General features: G+C 40.5%; 1 protein-coding gene across 5 annotated transcripts in view; it reads left to right on the forward strand.

Annotated features, from left to right (window-relative positions):
• The window catches only part of ATP2B2 (ATPase plasma membrane Ca2+ transporting 2), a 411,315-nt gene that overhangs the window by 284,578 nt on the left and 105,293 nt on the right, over positions 1–21,444 (forward strand). For all 5 annotated transcript variants that reach the window (XM_027738163.2, XM_027738225.2, XM_027737921.2 and 2 more), the window contains exon 5: positions 4,536–4,733. In XM_027738163.2, the coding sequence (XP_027593964.1) occupies positions 4,536–4,733 (198 nt within the window). The remainder of the gene's footprint in view (positions 1–4,535; positions 4,734–21,444) is intronic.

Consider the following 21,444-nt stretch of genomic DNA (forward strand, 5'->3'; position numbering starts at 1 on the left):
TTAAATTGCTTTCATTTGCAATGCTCTCATTGTCACAGGTCTCCTGGGATAAAGTGAGAAATAAAAATACAATATTCAGGAACAGTGATGAAGTCAGTGTGTGTAATCTGAAAAAAAAACCAACATAAACCAGTCTAGCAGCAGGAAAGCCATCTCCTGGTTGACAGTACTGGTGAGGACAGATGTCCCTGTGCAGCCCTTGCTGTGCTAATTGACGTGTTTGCCATCTGTGGTGCCTGTCGGAGCAGCTCCCGCAGCTCTGCCAGGGCCACGGGCAGCCCCCGCCACCTCTAATCCTCCCCAGCAATTCAGGCTTGCTCAGAGCACCTTTAGGACTATTTCACGTTTCTGAATAAAGCAGGATACTTGGAAAAGATAAAGAGTGCTCCCCTTGTATGTTCTGTCAGCAAAACCAATGTGAATTTATGGAAGTTTTTCCAAATCGACATCTCGCGTTGCCTCAGATGCTCAGTCCCGTTTCCAGGAGCTGCATCTCCCTGTGGAACTTTGTCCCTGCAGGAGGGGAGGAGGAGGGGCAGGCACTGAGCTCTGCTCTGTGGGGACCAGGGACAGGACCCCAGGGAACAGTTGGAGCTGTGTCAGGGGAGGCTGAGGTTGGATCTCGGGGAAAGGTTCTTCCCCCAGAGGCTGGTTGGGCACTGCCCAGGCTCCCCAGAGCAGTGGGCACAGCCCCAAGGCTGCCAGAGCTCAAGAGCGTTTGGATAACACTCTCAGGGACAGGGTGGGATTGTTGGGGTGTCCTGGGCATGGCCAGGAACTGGACACAATGATCCTTGTGTGTCCCGCCTCAGGACCTTTTGTTATTCTGTCCCTTTTTGACCTTGTCTCTACAGTAATGCTTAGAACTGTTATGATCTGATTTCATCACGTGGTCTGTAGATTTCTTCATTCTCCCCTTTCCTTTCTCTTTCTCTCAATTTGGGAGTTTGTTTCTGGTAGTCAGTGGGAGAAAAAAAAAAGCCCCAAAACTTTGCTGAATGGGATTTTGAGTGTTGGCCAAGCCTCTGGAGAAGGGAAAGTGCTTGGTTTGAACTGAACATTGAATTTAGTTTTCTTGGATTTGTAGATGATTTACAAGGAGATAAATTTCTTTATTGAAGATGAATATACTCTGCTTTTTAGATGAGACTGGGTGAGTAATTTCCCCAAGACATAGACTTACAGAAAAGAGTAAAATCATATGCATAATTTACTCTTGTCTATTTGTGGTACCTAAGGAACATAATATTTGTTATAAAAAAATGAAAGAGCAAAGTAAAATTTGTCTGAATTCCAACAGGTGTTACGTAGACTATAGTCTGGAAAATGATGATGACCATTTAAACTCAGTTTAATCCTCAGCCTTATGATGTCTAAATGAAGAATCTTTGTCTTAGAGAAAAAGCAGCAATTCGAGTTCCAGTGTGTCTCTTTTGCTTTGGAGGCTTCTTGGGATGTAGGTGTATTTCAACAGCCCTTATAAACATGGGATAGGAGACGTGTGCTTTGCATTCCACCCTGACAACGAGGTGTAAGGCACAATTTCAAAGTCACGTGTCGCGTCTCAGTGAACGTGATGAGGATTGTTGAAAAATGCTGGAGCAATTTCCTGTACCATTCCAGCCATCCCTTCCATGCTGGTGAGTCCCTAGTCGTGTGCTGACCTGCTGGAGCTGGCCCACCACTGAGCACATATGTTCTGGGTTGGAAAACGCGTTTTTCCGACGTCTCTTCCTTCCATTTTCAAACGCCCTTTAAAGTTCCCTCTGTTTCGGAGTTTTGTTTTGCTGCTCGAAGATGCACGAGGTGAAAATTTCTGCCCCCACAGCTGTCAGTGCTGCCCGGGGAATATCCCTTTCTGGATGAAGTCAGCTCTGTAGAGGAGTAGGTTGTGTTTGGGGGCATAATGCAAATCGTGCGTGCCCTTTTTACAAGGGCTGAGGGAGCTGGGGGAGCTCAACCTGGAGAAAAGGAGGCTCAGGAGGGACCTTCTCACTCTCTACAACTCCCCGATAAGAAGGTGGAGCCAGGCGGGGGTCGAGCTCTGCTCCCAGGGAAATAGGGACAGAACAAGAGGAAACAGCCTCAAGTTGCACCAGGGGAGGTTCAGGTTGGATATTAGGGAAAATTTCTTCACTGAAAGAGTTGTCAAGCACTGGAACAGGCTCCCCTGGGAAGTGGTGGAGTCACCATCCCTGGAAGTGTTAAAAACAATGACAGACATGATGCCTGGGGACGTGGGTGGGTGGTGGACTTGGCAGTGTTGGGTTAACGGTCAGATTCAATGATCTTAGAGGTCTATTCCAGCCTTAAGGATTCTATGATTCTTTGACTTTTAGTGAAACTCCTCCCTTGCATTGAGGGGCTTTGCAGGCCTCTACAAGCTGATCAGACTGCACTTGTTTGGTTTTTGTTGGAGGCTTGTCCCTGTGTCAGATCCCACAGTGACTGCCCTGCTCTCTCCCCTGTGCTGCCCTAACTTCTGTAACCCGTGTTGGGTCACCCAAAGGCTATCCCATGGCTCAGAGCCTGCAGTTCCTCAGGGTGGGGAAAGGGTTTACCCTGCCTTGGAAGCTGACTGGGAGCTCTCAGAGGAGTGGAGTGTTGTTTGAATCATGGGAGATAACACAGACACATTTCATGACTGCTGGAAGCTGTCACAGCGTCACTGAGCACTAGGTACTGAAAATTAAATGAAGTGAGGTAATAATAACTACAGCGTGCCTTTATCTGGGGGAGAAGGGTTGTGTTTCTTAGAAGCTGAAGGTAAAATGAAAGTTTGATGAGTTAACCTAGAGGCAGAAGCTCCACAGCAGCTGTAATTATACACCTGGAGTGAAAGGTGAGTCACCATCTGCCTGGACTGTGGCAGGACTGATATGTTCAGAACAGCATCGCTTTCATCTTGGGGAAATAGTGCTTGGGCCCAGTGCTGTCACCTGAGAGGGGTGGGAGAGGGACAGGGACACTGCTGGGCGCGGGTCCTGGGCCACCCAAACACACAGTGGGGACTCTCAGCACATTGGGAGCCTGACTGGTGTTCCTTGATGTCCTGAAGATGATGTTTCTAGGGCTTCCCATTCCTGATGTACCCCATGGGTGGTGATAGGATTTGGGATAGCCAAGGACTCACCCTGAACTGCGTGAGCTGAGGAATCCTTCCAGTGTGGGGTCCATGGTTTCCTCTTGCTCTCCTGCAGGCACCTTTGTGTTCCCCTGAGACGAGCCCTGAACTTCAGTGTTTTCCAGGTGTCATGCAAGGGTGAATAAGCATAAACAACTTGACACTTCTATCACAGCCAAACCTGTAGTTTTATAAATGTTCCAACTGGGTCGGTCTCTTCTCTCAGGCAACAATCGACGAGGTAAGAGGAAATGGCCCCAAGTTACACCCTGGGAGGTTTAAATTGAACATTAGAAAAAATTTCTTCATGGAAAGGGTTGTCCAGTATTGGAACAGGCTGCCCAGGGAAGTGGTGGAGGCACCATCCCTGGAGGGATTTAAAAGACCTGTGATTGTGGCACTTTGGGGACCTGGTTAAGTGGTGGCCTTGGCACTGTTTGGTTTGATAATCTTAAAGGTCTTTTCCAACCTAAACAATTCTATGATATCAGGTATTATTTGGCAGATATATATAACACTTATTGCAGTTCTTTATGCTGCTGAGACAGATATATGGACTCAGTTATTAAACCCTCATGCTTGAAAGTCTTTTTTTCTTTTTTTTTTTTTCCCCCTGGCAAGTCACTAGATGTTCATACTTTAATATAATCAAAAAAATAGGAAAAAGCCCCCCACCCAAGTGGGTTGTTCAGCACAACCACCCATTCCTATCCTGTATCCTTAAATTGAAATGATCTTAAATTGAAGCGTCGTTCAAAATATGTGCATTTTTATATCAATTTAAGCAACCATACCATTCCTTTTTCCCTGTCTGTGCATATAGAACCTGTCACTTTGTCTTTCTTCACGTGACAAAAATGTGGTGCAGTTCATTCCAGTGATGAGTTGCAGTCCACATGCAACCAGAGGGGTTGCTTTGAAGCAGCACAAGGCATGTTTTATTGATTTATACTTTGAGTTCATCGATCTGCTTTCAGAAGAAAGTGTCATCTTCTACTGGTATTTCCAAAAGCTGCCAACAGCTATTCCAGCTTCATCCCAAATATTATTTATTTGTGCTTTATGATCTGTTTTCAGAAGTCATTGCTTACGTGTACATGTGTATCTATGTACCTTGGTCTTATTAAAATAAATCTCCTAATTCAAAGACTTTTTTTACGATTAAATCTGGCAGGAATTTTTATTAAATGGAGCCCGTAAGAATTCTGTTCAGAACACAAGGACAAATCATCTTGCAAAAGCAACATTTAAGTGGAATATCTACCTGTTTGTTGATATGTGATAGGTGTTTGTTGATAGGTGACACAGTTTGTTGCTTTCCTTAAAAAAGTAATTTATAGGAACGCAGATACAAGTGGGCATTTTCTATTTCCCTGGAATTTTAATTTGATTTATTTTATTTTATTTACAGGATTAGCCGGCACTGCTGCGGACCTAGAAAAAAGAAAGCTTATTTTTGGAAAAAATTTTATACCTCCAAAGAAGCCAAAAACATTCATACAGCTAGTTTGGGAAGCGTTGCAGGATGTGACTCTTATAATCTTGGAAATTGCAGCCATCATATCTTTGGGGCTTTCGTTTTATCAGCCACCTGGAGAAGGGAATGAAGGTAAAAACTTTTTATAGAAGTCATCTCTGTGAGTTTAAGTAAAGCCAGTCCTTAAATGAATGTCGATCTCAAATCAATGCCATCACTGCTCTCCAGAAGGTCACTAACAGGAAATTTCCATGTGGTTTGTACCTGATGCTGTTACATCTGGTACTGACATATTTTTTTTTTTGTATCCTGACATTTCTTTATGCAAATCCTGCACCTTGTGACACATGCTAAGAAAAAAGCACAGTATTCTTATCGAACGGGAGTGTTTTTGTTGCCGTTTCCACCTCTGTGTTTGGTGTTTGTTTAATTCATCTTGGGTGGTGGTTTACCACATCACAGAGGAGAAATATGTCATTGCTTATATAACTGATGTATCCAATCCACAGGAACACGGGCAAGTCTAGTTTTTACCAGCTGAAGACTCGAACTTAGTGGAATTCACACATTTAAGTATTTTTAGGGATGGGGCTGAGGCTTGTGAGCCTGGCTCAAAAGGGAGTTTTGGAGGCAAACTCATGTTACTGATAAACCATATTCTGCAGAGTCCTTCTGTGACGTCTGTGCAGAGCTTTAACACCCTCCATGGCCCCCTTTTTTCTTCTCCCCTTTTTCCCCCCTTTGGAAAGTACTCTTGAATTCACATGCTTAAAATACTCGTTCCTCTCCATAAATGCAAGATTTCCATTTCTGGCGACTGATCCAGATTTTTTTTTTTGTCCCCCTCCTGCTCTCTCCCAGACTTATAAAGCTGGATAAAACATGCTGTGTGAAATGACGTGAGCAGCTTGGCAAATGTAGGAAGAATGTCTTCCTCTAAATATAGCCCTGAAATGCTTTTTACATTTGCTGCAGTCTCCTTTGGCTGCTTTCCTTGAAGCCCCTTCCTTCTTCCTTTTCCATTCACCAGCAGAATAAGCACGTAGCCATGCACAGCTCTTGGATTATGGTCCTTTAATCCTTTATATACAACTGGGAATCTTTTATTGCTTTCTCACTGAATTTTGAATCTGTGACTATTGAGTCAGCAGGTGTTCAATTTAGGCATGAAAAGATAAAGGAGTCATTTGGTTTTTTAATCGAAGAAAATGTTATTTATTGCTATTACCTCATATAAGTGGCCATGGTGGAATACTTTGGGGACAATATAAACAATGAATGATGCTTTACAAATTATTATTTAGTTTAGATTTTTTTTTTTGTCAGACATGGATGTAGAGTACCTTCATATTTTATTTTATTTGCTGGGAAAGGAGTTTTAAAAATACGATTTTTACAGGTTTTAGCAAGAGGGGAGATGTGTCATCAGACAATTTTTTTTTTTTTTTAAATGTTATTATTTTGATACTGCACTTAAAATGTTTCTTTTCCCTTGGGGAAGTATGACACAGCTGAGATTCTGAGATAGTCTGAAAAGCTCAGTAGCACAGCCTGGGAAAATATGTTTGTGTTTTCCCACAGCACAGTATTTTATTCACCGGTCGCTATTTTCCCTAGGTTTTTAGGATTGTTTTCCTGGAAGGTTTTACCCTGATTTACACAAGGAGAATAAATCAAGTTAGTGAATATCTTTGTAATCCAGCTTTTTGAACACATTGTAGAGGTCTTCTACATTTTTGGAAGTCTATATTTGAACGGTTGTATAAATAAATCTCTTTCATTTTAAGATCAGTATATCATAAACTGCTGCCAAGGATACCTTTGTTTTATTGGTAGATATCCTTTTTAAGAGTCCTAAATGTTGGAAAATGGACATGTTAAGCTTGATTTTTGCCTTGGTACAGTGGGGAGTAGTTACACTTGAGATGGATTTGATGGTTTTGCCCAGCATTCAGTAACCAATTACAGAATAAAATATATAGAATATCCTGAGCTGGAAGGGACCCACAGGATCATCAATTCCAACTCCTGGCCCTGCACAGGACAATCTCAAAATCCCACCTGGTGCCTGAGAGCGCTATAGACTAATGCTGAGTTCAGTTCAACCAAGGTTTTACGAAGAAATAAATGATTCTGTTTTGTCTACACTTAAACCAATTTACTGAACAACATAAACTGTTCCTGGAGTTGCCCAGGAACATGGATTCAGACCAAACACGAGCCTGTCAGGAGATTATAGTTCTCTGAAAGGGCAGCAGCTCGAAAGCTTTATGTCTTGTGAAATGTCTGAATCTCACATTCATTACACATTGATCCATTTGTGCATTGCTGTTTTAATGGAGAATATGGAAAAAAATCCAATATATAATATCCTTGCAGCAGTTTGAGTTATGCCCAATCTCATTTTGTTGAGGTGAGAGGGTAATATTGCCTATGGGATGTAATATGGAATCTCTATGCAGTGACTGGAAGAGGTGACAAATGTTCCCTTGGGAAGCCTGAAAACCCTGTATTTTCCTTTTCTGACTCTTCCCAGAGTGAAAATAATTCTTTGAAATGTACATTTATTAGCAAGGCTTATGTTTTTTTCTTGAAAAGAGTATATTTACTTCTGGAAGCACAGCCTGATGTCAGGAAGGGGAGCTGACATGTCTTGCTAACTCTCTACTCTTGATCTTGTCCAGCTCCTCCACGCTCTTCTTTAAATGTTTCTCCAGCAGTTTCTGGATAAGTCAGTAGTTGTGCTGTCCAGCCCCTCGATGGTGCTCCTGGGGGAGCAGGTGGGAGGCAGTGCTGATCCCTGGTGCCAGATTCCCCCTGGATCTCTTTATGGAAGCAGTGGGGAGGGCCTGTGGTGCCTGCCCACAGCTGCTGAAGGTGGTCCACAGGCTCACTAGGTGATGGGCAGCTTCCCTGGAAAGAATTTCTCTCTCTAGATGTTTCTTAATTTTTTTTTTTTCTTTCCTCTCCCTAAAAGTTGTCAGTATTTCATTCTGCTGGTTGATGGTAACATCAAATACAAGGCTTGTGACAGGCAAGTTTGTCCACAGCTCAACAGAAAGTCTCCTTTGGGTAACAAGATGCTATTTTTTGGTGTGTGGCTGTTTTATAGCATATAAGGTGCCTCCTCTTCCAAATTCTAATTTTTTATTTTATTTTTTTTTTAAATTAAATGCATTTTCATTTTGAAAATGAGTCAACAAGACTGTTCTTTCCACACTAATTTGTTCAAACATCACTGATAGTAGTCTGAGCTCGCCAATTTAGGGTTAACTGGAAAAGCTGTGACCACCTAAAGTGACAGTTTTCTTTGTGGGATTAAGGGATGAAAATAAGAGACACAGTGCTGGGAAGACACAGTGGCAGAGAAACACCACTTTGTGTATTTTTTTAATGTAGTGTACATATACACTGCCTTTATATCTAATACATTTATATCTGCCTTTCATATATCCTCAGCTTTTATCTGCCAGTGACCTCACTAGTTAGTATAATAAGTTAAAGTCACATTTATTTTCTAGAATTAATATAACTCTTCCTTTTTGGGCTCCTGAAACCTACTTGTAACTTTTGATGCAGTAACAGAATTAGCATTTAAGTGTTTTCTGCAGCTTGAGTGCAAAATATTTGTCCTGATGCTTGTGAAGGAGGAATACATTATCAAATCTACACATCCAAAAATATTAGAATGCATGAACTGCTTCAGGAACCTTGTGTAAGGGAATAGTCTCATGCATGTACTGAATGCAGCTTGCTGTATAAAAGGCAACTACGAGCTCACAAGTTCATTTTCCATTTGTATTTCTTAGATTAGTTGTTATTTCCCATTTTCAGCTATTAGTGTTCAGACATCCCCAAATTTAAGTCCTTCAACTGTAGCATAATTGCATTTCCAAACATCTACAACACAGTCTGGTGTTATCTTGAGGAGAGTAAGTAGATTATTGTGCCCCAGTCACACTCAGTTGACACTGGTGGAAACAGTTGTCATTTCTGTGGTTTTGAAGCAGTAGTTGTGATATTGCTCAACCAACCCGAACTGGAGGAGCAATAATCTGTTGTTGGAGTTTCTGTTCTCCTACAATTCTTCATTTATGATATGGATGTAAAATCTTGGAAAACCTGCTTTCATTTTCTGGTGCAATCACAAAATCTGTTCTGGAGGAATCACTAGATAATTGTGCAGTTTTACTTCTTCTCCAGAAGCTACTTTAGCTTCTTTTATTTTCATATTTCTTAGCAAGAGTGAAAGTGTCAAGAATGTTGTTCTCAGAAGTTGTGCTGGAGTTTATTTTATCATCTGCTTTGCGTTCCCTTTCACCCTCTGACAGGCCATTAGAAGCAATTGAGAACTTCTGCATAAGTTATTGTCAGCCCTGTGGCAATTACTGCTCTCATTACTGATCCACACGGAATCAGTTTGCCACTCTTTCAAAAAACTGCTGCTGTGTTTTAGCAAATGAATATTGAGAGAAAATTCCCAGTGCAGATGTAACCCCTGCTACAGTGAGGATCACACAGGGGTGTGGCTGAGGCAAGGTAAAAATACTTTGTTCCTCAGACAAAACCCTTGTGTGTCCTGGGTGAATGGATTATAGACTATTCCCTGACCATGCCAAGTAGGGGTCCTATGGTATATAAAGAGGATTTAATTAACGTATGATATCCTGGCTTCTTTTTTGTTTGTTTGGTTTTGTTTGTTTGTTTTGGAGGGAGTTGTTTGTTTGTTGTTTTTTGTTGTTGTTGGTTTGTTTTGGTTTTGTTTTTGTTTTTTGTAATGTAGATTAGAGTTAGTCCAGGACTAAATTTGAAACATTTGCCTTTGCATATCAGTTTATAGCGTAATAATTTTTATATACCGTTTGTAAAAAAATATCAAGCGCCCTGTTGTTTTTTTTTGTATGAAAAGAAAGAGTTACTTCATGAGGTCAAGTGTTGTTCTCAAACCATTACATTGCTTGAGGAAAGGAAACATCCTTTAGGAAGGAGTGCTTAGACTCAGTCAGAATTCCACCAAGGGAATGGGAAGAGCTTCTCTTGGTTGCTCTCAAATCTCTTATTTTGGCTGTAGATCTGCAAGAATCTCCTCCCTGGTGGGTTGTTGGGTTGTGACCATCTCCACACAGTCTGCCCAGCAGGATTGTCCTGGTTTGTCACATCCCCCCATCCATAACCGTGTGAACTGCCTAAAAATTTTCAGAGTCTTCTGCTGACACCTTCAGTAGCAACTTCTGAGCCCTCCTGAGTCCTCCCCCCTGTTTCTGTCTTCAGGCCTCACATCACATGTAGCTCTTATTCCCCGGTCGTGAGAAATGCTGATGTCAACCCCTGACAGTTGCTTGCTGCTTCCATGAATGTAACAAACCTTTTAACTGTTCTTCCTTGAACTCTGTTTCCTTATGTGGATTACAAAGAGGGAAGAAGGTAGCCTGAGGTAGGATGTTTTAACATCCCACTGTTTGGTGTGAAGCCCTGGGCACGATATCTGTTTGCCAGTGTACAGCTTTTTTTGCAGCTTAAGGGTGGGGAAAAAAAAGGAAAAGTCGTTTTGGTTGAGGCAGTTTCTGTTAAAATTCCCAAGGCAAAACCCTGTCTTGAAAACAAAGTTCAATGAGTAGTTACATTGCTTAATGCTGCTCAGCAGAGCTTTGCCTGGGTTACCTCCCCCTTACTCATGCAACAAGTTGATGAACTGGAAAAAATACAGGAACAGGACATGGTCCCCTGAAATTTGGTCCTCCCAAACCTCTTGTTTTAAGGTGTTGGTGGTGTTGATACACTGCTGCTGCTCAGGGCTGTGGCTGAGGTGCCTGCTGGCTTCTTACAACTTACATGAGACTTTATTTCCTGGGCTTCACCGCTCTGTTGTCTTGTGATTCCTACAATGTGCCCCACTGGTCAGTGGGGACTAAAGTTGGAGGTTTAAACCAGAAAGAATATCCAAAAACTGGAGAGAGGGTACAGCTGGTCCACAGCTCCTGTGAGGATGGTGCCTTATCTTGTTTGAGGCACTACTCACTTGTGGAACAACTGTTCTGTGCATCCCTGTCCTGATGGAGTGGACAGCAGGTCCCAGTCAGCCAGGGAAGTGCAAGAGCCAACATGCTCAGAGGTGCTGGAGTCACCAGAAGAAGCTTTCCCTACAGAATCCAAGGCAGCCATGGGATGTTTAGATAAAGAACACTGTAAAAATCAGCCTGAGGGGAAAAAACCTGAAGCCAAACAAATTCCAGATCTCTGGTGTGGGGTCTGAAATGCTGCTCTGTTCCCACCCTCTCCCAGGTTGCTGCCCATGGAGCAACTCAAAATATGTCTCTTGGCATCTCACGACATTGAGCAAGTGTGGAGAAATAAGTCACAGTGGGAAAGATTTGACACGGTGCAGGTATTGTGGAAGGAAGTGGAAAAAGTAAAAATTCTGTTCATATTATAAAGAATATATATATAAAAGAATATATATATATGAAAGAATATAAACAGTTGACAACAAACCTCTCTTTCTTAGTTAGGACTGAAAATACTGAACTTAATACCAGCTAGTTTGAATTTCTTTCTAGTGTATAGTCTGTACTGTTGTACATTAAAAAACAATGACAGTGTTTCCACCAATTTGGATCAGCCCAGTCCTCCTCCCTGCCAGTTCCCTACCCTGGATGCAAATTCTGCTGGAGCAGAACAGCTGCAATAGACTGCTGGGCTTCAGCCTAAGCTCGAGTACAGTGCCATGTTATAAAGATATGATGCCTGTCCTAATTCCCCAGCACTCATTGTGGGTACTCTGGAATCTCTAGGACTGAAAAAAACCAGTTTAATAACAGGTAATTAAGACATTGCTCCTTCAAAACCTTTCAAAATTCTGTTCTTGTGGACAGCATCTCTTTGGGGTTCCAGTTCTCAGCTTTCCTTAGATCAGTTTGTGGGTTTGCTCCTTTTCACATGACATCTAGGCTTCTGAATGGAATTTCCCCCTGATGACATATAGTAGATGTTCAAGGATCCACTTGCACTCAGGGGAAAATAAGAAATGCCACCTTTCTCATAGAGCTCTAAGGTCATGTTAGCAATTCCATTAATTCTTCTGTATTTGCACATGTAAGCAGCTGAAGTATCTCATCCAGCTTTTGACCTTTAACATAATTTGTTTTTTTCTTTATTTTTGTTTGTTTGTTTATTTGTTTTTTTCTTATTTTTAAACAAATGTTAGTTCTTCCCCACTATTGCCTATATTTCCAAATCAGCCAAAATCTTATACTGGTTTATTTTTATCTTCAGATTCACATGCAGGATTTGTCTGCTGCTCTTGCACACATTTCTCTCCATACAGAGAAATTCGACCTCCATTGGAGGGTGCAAGTAGAAACCTCAGCCTGTCCTGCTGGCTCAGCAGGTCCCAGTTCTGTTCAGAGTAAGGGACAAAGGAGAGGGGGGATAAACCCCAAAGCCAGCCTTGGCACTATCACAGGAAATAGTGGCCTGTGGGCAGCTCTTACAGGTTAATTTATCTGATTTCTTGGTATGCAAGAGTTGTGTGTTCCCTTTCTGTTTGGAAAGAAAGCAAAGCATCTATTCCAACTTCCTCATAAAGACCAATACTGGGGTTTGCAGGGAGAGCTGGGCAGTCTCTGTGATTCAGACAAGGTGGGAAAGGAAGGAAAAGACCCTTTCTGTGTTGCCATGCATGTCAGGAAAACTTGACCATATATTTGATAAAATTCTCCTTATTTTTTCTCCAGTTTTTAAACTACGATTTTCTTCCCTTTGGTTTCTTGCCAACAATTGTGACAGAACCACATTCATTTGAGTATTTTTAGGTAGATGATATTTGGCATTGCTCGTTCAGCATCCAATTCTCAAAAATTTTCTTCCCACTCTCACAGAAACACTTTTCTTTTTTAAAGTTATTGCCCAGATCATAAACTTCTTATGTTCTCTTTCCAAGAAGTATAATGTCTTAGTAGACAGATTTTTTTTCTTTTTTTTTTTTTTTTTTTTTTTTTTTTTCTTTTCTTTCTGGGGATTCTAGAAATCTTACATTTATTTTTTTTTTTGTGATGAAACGAGCTTATTCTTAAATTATTCTTAAATAAACACCCCAAATGCCTGCCGGGGAAACCTGGAAATAGATTCCTGTATACGTAAACACACATTGGCACGGGAGCAACACACAGGTGTCGTTTGGGCAGGAAGCAAAGTTGGATCCAAAACACATCCCAGGATTAGCTCTGCAGGAGCTCTGCCATCTCAGCTGGTGTGGGGAATGGCACTTGTTGTCGTGAAATTCTGTGGTGGCAGTTACAGTCACTTCCTGCCAAATGTGAACAGGTTGGGTTTATTGTTTTTATCTTTAATAATATTGACCATTTGTGTTGTTTTAACCCTAAAAATGAGCACTAGTAAACGTAGGTATGGCTCAAGAGTTCATTTAAACAAGGAATACCCCTGTGCCCCCTTTGCTTAAATGACCCTGGGGAATAAACTGTCGTTTCAAAAAAAGGAAAAGCACTGATTACTGAGGAACTTTAACCAAATTTAATTAAGCTGAATTAAGAGTAACCTGAGATGAATAACCACGTGAAAGTCTCGTGCCATCCTCTGAGGAATTCAGTTCATTTACTTCCTAGTGAGACACAGTGAGCACAGTTAAAGAAAAGCTAATTGTTTTAATGCAGCATTTGCCAATTTTTGCCTTGTCTTTGCCCACATCTGGGATTTCATCCTACATTTCCCTTAGCATTTTAATTCAGGAGGGTTACCTGCATGCATAATGAAGCACATTCTTTTTTTAAATCTTTCACCAGACTTTTCCATACCAAGAGTCTTGCAGGGCTGATTTAAGATCCTGGGACACAAAGGGTTCCACAGGAAAATATTGCATGTTTCTCCCTGTCTCTAAAAATCTGCCTCCTTTCATTAATATGCACTTAATCAATTTGATTAATGAGTGTAAGATTCAGAAATGAGTCAGCTGAACAAAGTTAATTCTCTAGGCTTTGTGGCAGTTTTAGATCTTAATCTTTCTTTTTAAAATCATTTTGCATACAATAAGGTAGATTGCCTTAAAACATATAAACATAGGCAACATAAAAATCTAGTTTGTAAGGCAATCATTAATGTTATTTTGCAAATCTCCTAGAATCATAGCAGTGCATAACATTAAACAACTGTAAATCTTTTGCCAACCCTCCCAGTTATGAAGCCAACACTAAGGTGAAACACTGATTCCACAACTTGGGTGTGTACACCTTAAAAAATATCTTAAGTAATATTTTTGGTGCATTGAAGATCTGTCATCTCTCTAAATCCTCTCCATTATGCAAAATACGTTGGAGAAAATATGAAGCCTTTTTAAAATAAAATGAGCTGAGATTCATTCATTTTAATACTTTGCAGTGATTTGAATCCCAGCTTTCACCATGTTTCAGGGCCTGGATCAGTACAAAACAAACCAACCCAACACTCCCGAGCAATTACTAAAAATATTGTCAGGACTTTGCTGCAGACGCTGAAAACAACAACAATTAGCAAACATCTCCAAATCTCTCTCATATCTCCAGAGGTGAAGGGAACAGCTTGTCCTGTAATCCTCACTGTCAGTGGCAACTAATCACCCCCTGGCACGGCAGGGAAATCTCGCTGCCACTTCCGAGCTCCTGCTCTGTGCTATTTGCAGGCTGGAAACACTGCTTTTCATTTTGCAGGCCTGTCAGCCTTTTTGCTAATACAGTATAATATATCAAAGCAGCTACTTTGGGGGGTTTTAGTTCTAACTTCATTTTAGCCCTTAGTTAGAACAGATTCAGAGTTACACCCCCCACGTTTGTCTCAGAGAGCTTTCAAATGACGTTGTTTTGACTATAAAAAACCTGAAGTGTGTGTACAGTTCCATAAGTCTGCATAGAGTGTGTTACATAATGTTCTCCAGGCACTGAGCAGTAAGAAATCAATGGAAAACCCTGTTGTATAGCAGAGGGTATAAGGGCCATGCAGCCTTAAGAGCTGATGTGTCCTAATAGGAATCCTTTATTGTCTTTGCTGCTGAACAAATCACACTGATCCAGCTGTCACTGCACCTGAGGCTTTCACTGTGCTGTCCAGGGAGGAGAATTCTCAAGAGAAGATGAGGTATTAGAAAATAGCATTTTTTATATAAAATAGATTAATCTCAAAAGTATAGGTTGTTTTCAGAGTTATGAAAACACAGCTTTGGAGGAGCATCATTGCACACCCTCTGATTCTCTCATTGTTCTTCATAAAAATTAAACCACGAGATTCCCAGAAGGATTTTTTAAGCCAGTCTAAACAGTCTATCAGTGCAAGGGATGAAGCAGTTGGCAGCCTGGAAAAGAAGAGAAAAGGAAGTATTTGCCCTTTTAAAAACAGCTTGTCCTGCCAGAACCCCCCATTTAACCTCCCTCCTCCCCAAGCTCAGATGAGGTGAAGCAGCATATGGCTTCTGGTGACATTACCCCAATCTGTTTTCTTAAAAAAATTCAGTTCTTTAAGAATTTGCTTGGAAAAGTATCTTCCTTTTTAATTCCTGCCCTAAATCCTACTTCAATGCGTGGTCTAAATATTCAGGAGCAGAAAGGAGAACAGGTCTCGCTGTCACCAATCCTTGTCTGAGGCCGTGTTCACTGGGAGAAGGTTGTGCCCCTTTGGGTTGGCATTACCTGGGTAGGTCCTTGAATTTCTGGACCAGTTTTGCTTTTATTTTCCAGATTGAAAAGAAGGGACAAATTTAGGTTGGAGGCTCCAATATTGGATGAACTGGTGAGAGTCCTGGATGATGTGTGGTCATGGAGAGCACCCCATGGGGCTGGGGCTGGTGTTCAGGTGCAGCTGCCAAACCAGTCAGGGTACAAACTGAACCTGTAGGGCCTTTCCTGGGGCTTTGCACCCCTGTGCTTGAGATAATGCTCCTGGAGAGAGCACAAAAGCTCAGACAATGTCCCAGCAGCCATCTCTGGTGGCTCTCAGCTGGATTGTGCTGGGGTAGTGATAACCCTGGCTATGCTGGTGGATTTATGCAGGCTGGATCTGTAGATCTGGGGAGATGACATCCTTTTGGCTGGCTCTGTGGGGTGGTACAGGGGTGCTCTGCAGCCAGGGACCAGGGGAAGGTGATGCAGGGGCTCCCCTGAGCATCATCCCTGCACCCAGTGACAGGACAAGCCTTGCTGGCCGTGTTTGCATCCTGTGCAGAGCAGCAAAGCTGGGTTTGCTTTGAGCTCCCAGCACTCCCCGTATGAGGAGTGTGGTGCTGAGGGGAGTGCTGGGTGTATAAATCAGGGAGCACTCCAGTCTCTGTTCCTGCTTAATCCCAGCCTGGTGACAGCATCCAAAGGCAAACAAGAAGAGGTAGGAGACGAGAAAACCAATTTAGGGATCTTGGAGGTGGTTTAGTCTGTCCCCACTCTCAAAAGCAATATCAGCAATACTTAAGCCCTCCTGGACTGCCATTTATCTTATTTATCTTTAAAAGGTTCCAGTGATGGAAATTCTGTGTCTTCCCTGGATAATCTGTCTGAGTGTCCATGCAGTGAGGCAGTAATTCATGGTGTATAACTAAGATGTCTCTTGTAAGAATTTAAACACATCACTGCCTTTTTATGTTTTACATGGATGTGAAGACCAATTTGTGGTTTTATATTTCCAGCCATATTTTCTCTGCTCAAAGACAACTTGATTATAAATACCAGTGTGTAGTTATTTGTGGAAACTTACCCAGGTTTCTCAATAGAAATTTGAGCAACATGTCAGCAGTACAGAGGCATACAAATATTACGCTGAATTTGACAAAGGGAGACAAAATATTATCTTAAAATTATTTACCTGGTGTTCGAAAAAACCAAACAAATTCTCTCAAACCGATGAAAAAAACAAAAACTCTGAAAACATCTCTATTGTCAAGAGTTAATAGCTTATAAAATAAAGTAATATAAGATTCAAGAATACCAAATGTTTTGTTATCTGATTGTGAATTAAAAATCAGTTTAAATTTAGCAGCTCTAAAATCTCAATTATTTGTCAAATTTGCAAAATCTGTTAATGATGTTTTTTAACACAAAGCATTTTTGGATCAGGTTCTAGGATTGCTTTACAGTTTCAAAGGAGGGTGCTGGTTGCCAACCAGTCTGCAGGAGTCCAGACAAACCATGTTACAACCCAAAGTCTGCGTGTGCTTGTGGTTCCTGGCTGTTGCTGGGTTTGAATTAGAATGAAAAATTACTAACTGGAAAAAAAAATGTTTAAGTACAGATGGCTGAAACAAAGCAGAAATCCCTTTTTGAACAAGAACGCTGTGATGACAAGGCGGGTGTACAGCATTTTGCTGCTTTTCTTTCTTCCCAGATACCTGTAATCAGGTACTGAATTGGGACCTGGGGAGAAGACTCTTAAAATCTTCAAACTGTAGATGCAGTTGAGGTTTTCTTTTAAAGTTTAATCAGGTGGAGAATAGAACAGGCTCCCACCCTGCTGAGCTACAGCTACAGGAATAAAGCACAGACAAGTGAGTGTGGGGTGTTACAGTCCCCATCTCTTAGATATAATGCAGTAGAGTTAATACCACTTTGTAATTATATGCATCTGTGGGCACCTATACATATGTATGTGTTTATATATATGTGTGTGTTTATATATATATGCATATCTTCATGTATATATATATACACACACGCACACACACATATATCTATCAGAAAAGTAACAATTTTAACAACTAATTTCAATTTAATTCTGTTTTGTGTAAGTTCTGCCTTTTTTCTCTAGGATATGCTGCTCCTCTTGTTTCAGTTCAGTATGCATAATTAATATGCAGGATATATAGAATGTACATTCTAAACAGAGATTATCCCCATTGCCTGCAGCTTTAGCTTGCTTTGGATGTATCTGAGTTAACGTTTTTGTTTGGATCCAGAACATACCTCAAAAATCTCTGTCCCCAGTGAATATGCTGTGGTTCACATTACTGGATGATTTTTGGAGAGTGAGCAAACTGGATGTGCATCCAGAGGGGATTTCATCCCATCCTTTGGGATGAAACTAAACAGAAAAACACGGTCCAGAAACTCGTTTCCTTAGCACATAGATTTGCACTGTAAAACTTCTTTTATAGGGCCACGCTGGTGTTGATAGAACTTTTTTAATGCCTTCTGCTGCAAGACATTATGATACAATGTTTAATCTTTTACTGACATGATTTTTCACCTCTTAAAGCTTTATAGCAGAAATGAAGATGAGAAATTTAATAGGAGTGATAAACACTCCAGTTTAGGAGAGGGTTTTGTGGCTGAGGTCTGCAAATCTTCCCTATCTTCTTGGGGCAGATTTTCTTGTTCTCATGAGTGTGTCTGATGAGTGGGGCAGCAGAAGAGGCTGTGGTGTTCCAGGAATTGGCTCTGGAGCACATCACTGGAGCCTGAGCTCAAAAGGCACAGCTTGGATGCTCTGGTTTATGCTGTTTCCTACCCATGCTAGTTGCTTAAGCCACTCAGCTGCAAATTTTCTTAATTAATGGCTTTCCAGCTCTGGTCTGTGGACCTCTGAGAATCCATGAATTACTGTGTAGGGGCCTATTAAATCAGTAACCTTAGTAACCTCTCTCTGCAGGGCTTGTAGGTTGGAAGGAGTTGACAATTACTCTCTAAACGGTCTGGGTGTGTCATCACTTCATCCCCTGCTCCACTTGGTTTTTTTTTTCAAAAGCTCTGGTGAAACATTTGTCAATATTTCCAGGCAAAGACAACTCTTTTCAATTTTGTCTCGCAGTTTTTTGGTAGTATTTCTGTTAAATACTCTAAAATCATCCCGGTTAGAACATCTTGTTTTAAAGCACCAAAAAAAAAAAAGGGTGAGGGGAGGGAAACATTTTTGGAAGCAAGTACATTTCATTTATATTAGAGCACAGCCAAAGAGTGATGGAACTATACAAGCATCCATTACTCAGGCAGGTGCCACCCTAAAAACCTTCTTCAGTGATTTGCTCTTTTCATCCTTCTGCTTCAGACAGAAAGAGAAAAGGCTCTGTTGATAAGCACTTGGTAGCTGAAGCATGAATAAGACAGACAGCTCTCCATCTGATTATGTATTTATGAATTATTTGTTGTTCTCTGTCAATGTTAAATGTTTTTCATAGGTCTATTTAAAGCTGAGTGCCTCCATGAGAGCTGGTTTGCTGTTAAGCATTTATTTATTTTCACGGGTTTCTCTGTTTCTTGGTGCTTTCAGTGATCTGTGATGAGAGTGGGAGCTGAGGAAATGTTCCAATCCTCCTCTCCATCCAGCTGTATTTAGGAAGTACTGGAAGATGTCAAGGATTGCTACATGAGAAATGGGAGCATTCTGCCTGTTTTTAGAATCCAACTGCAGCTTTAGCTTTCTGACGTGTCTGTACAGAGCTCCAAACTTAGCAGGTTTTCTTGATTATATATATTTTTTTCTTCAGCCATTGATGTTTAGGAAGGCTCCTCTAAGACAACTTTATCCCACTAGCTGCAGTGTTCCCTATGCAATTTTTTTCGTATAGCAAGGTTAGAATTCTAAATCAAACTTAATTAAACTTTTCCAAGTGAGTAAATGTCAACATATGGGCAGCCACTTCACTGCTAATATCAAGCTAAAAAATTCTAATTTCTTCCTGTGGGTTTTATTCGTAATGATTTGTTTGCATTGGCACAGTAGCCTATTCCAAGTGTGGTCTTAAAACATTTGATCATGAAAAAAGGCATTTCTTTTCCTCCTTATTTCCCCCCGAATTAGCCAATGCCATTTATATCAGCGTTCCAGTTAAGCAAATCAGAACTCCTGCAGTTCTCTGGAATCCTAGTTCCCCACATTAATTCAGTTTTTTGCATACATCTTTCAAACTGAGTTTGTCTTTCATGTTCAGCTTTGTCATAGTTAGGACATTTAAATAATATGACTTGAAAGGGGTGCCTTGTTTGTGCTGCGTGTTCTGCATTGCTGTAAATTGGTTTGCCTTGTTGTTAATGCAATACAGACCTAAAACACTTTTCTGGTAGAGCCAAAGCAACTGAGTTACCTCCAGGTAGGGTTTCTTCTAGCTTTTAGCTTTTTTTTTTTTTTTTTCCCCATGAAAAGCCCTGAGAAAAGAGCCTTAACTGAATGACCAAGCAAGATTGCTTAAGAGTAAGACCACGTGCACCTTGTCTGCATTCCTGCAACAGTGACTTACATTTGGAGAATTTTGTAACTCTATTTTTATCTCTCCTGGATGAATACAAAGAAACCTTCAACCTTACGTAGAATTTTCCTTGTGGACATTGGTATTTGTACTGAAATGAAAAGTTATGTCAGAATCAATTGCTAATGACAAATGTATTTTTTCGATTGATTTAAATATTTTTCAGTATCTCTGTAGAGACAGTTAAATATTAATAAGTATCTCTTTCTTTATGGAATAGTTATAGGTCATACTAAAAGATATACAAGCTGTTTGTAGCTTTATCTTTTCTAGAGAAGGTCACTGTTAAAATTATCCCAGCACAGCCTTCCAAGTGCAGACAAAGCTCTTGCTCTGTGGAATTTATTGTCCTGTGTTGGGACCCTGAGTTTTTGACTCACAGTCTTTACTTCTCTCAGTTAAGCCCTAAATTATTAATTACTTACAGAATTTAAGAGCATTATTATTTAAAAGATTACTTAATTTAATTATTTTACTGGGTTTTTTTTAATAATTCTTTACTACCTCATAGGTTTAGTAATGCCTGTGAAGCTGTTTATGGTTATTTATTATTCTGGGGGTAAATATTCTTGATGCTGTGTAAAAACACTTGTTCTGCAAATTCTTACTGGGTTGCAGATATTTAAGTGAATGCAATTGCTCTTTTCTAAGTGTTTTGATAAAGATATGTTGCACTGATTGTTTTATAAGATGCAATCTTTGTTTTTACCATATTCTAAAATGCTTCTAGATTATTCAAGGTTGCATTAAAATTTTAATACACGTTATCTTTTCTAAATCTTCCCTATAATAAACTTCTGGATTCTTAGTTTCCTACTTTTCTGGCTGGGCATACAATCAGTCTGTCTTTCTGACTCTCCCTTTCCCCTGTTTTTCTTGAACCCCTCACATTTTGAATGAGAGAGAACAAGGGAGGTTTTTTCTGCTCATCCAACAGCAGTTGGGGGGTTTTGTGTCATTTGGTAATTTTGTTGCAAAGTGGAAATCTGTTTTTGCTCCACTGTATCAAACTGTCCATTCTATACTGTTCACCACAAAAAGTGTGTGCTTAGAGAGCAAATTCCCAACTGGATGTCACAATAAGAATGACAGAGGAATGACTTAAGTTCAAGGCTTGAGGAACAACACATTAAGAAATTGTAAAATGCAAAATGTGCACATTGTGTCATAGGGGACCTGCAAATTGAATAATTATTTCATAATGTAAAGTGACCTTCATCTGGTTTTTACAAATCTCCATTGGACTGAAAAAGGAATTAAGTCCTCCAGATACCTTCCCTTCATTAGAGTTGTGAAGATCACCCACAAAACTGGGTTGCTGTTAAATATTGCTCATTAGGTAGATTTTCCAGGTTGCCAAGCACGACTTAACTCTCCACTGGGGATGTGAGATAATGAGTTAGAACTTTGGGATGAAGTAAAAAAATCTTCTCACATATTTTCCAGAAAGAGATTCTCCAGAAATATTAAATTCTCTAAGTAGAACTCAGCTAGGATGTGACCTTGCAAGTGTGGTTGAATAATTGCACTTGACTTCTTGTTAATAAACACAGAGAACAACTTTCAAGGTCTGATTCTTCACATTTGAAAGCCGTGTTTTACCTTTTGAATTTGTGGTTATATTTAACAGACACCTCT

Source organism: Pipra filicauda, unplaced genomic scaffold (genome assembly GCF_003945595.2).
Source record: "Pipra filicauda isolate LSUMZ 115617 unplaced genomic scaffold, ASM394559v2 scaffold102_size2360937_pilon, whole genome shotgun sequence".
NCBI classification, from domain to species: Eukaryota; Metazoa; Chordata; class Aves; order Passeriformes; family Pipridae; genus Pipra; species Pipra filicauda.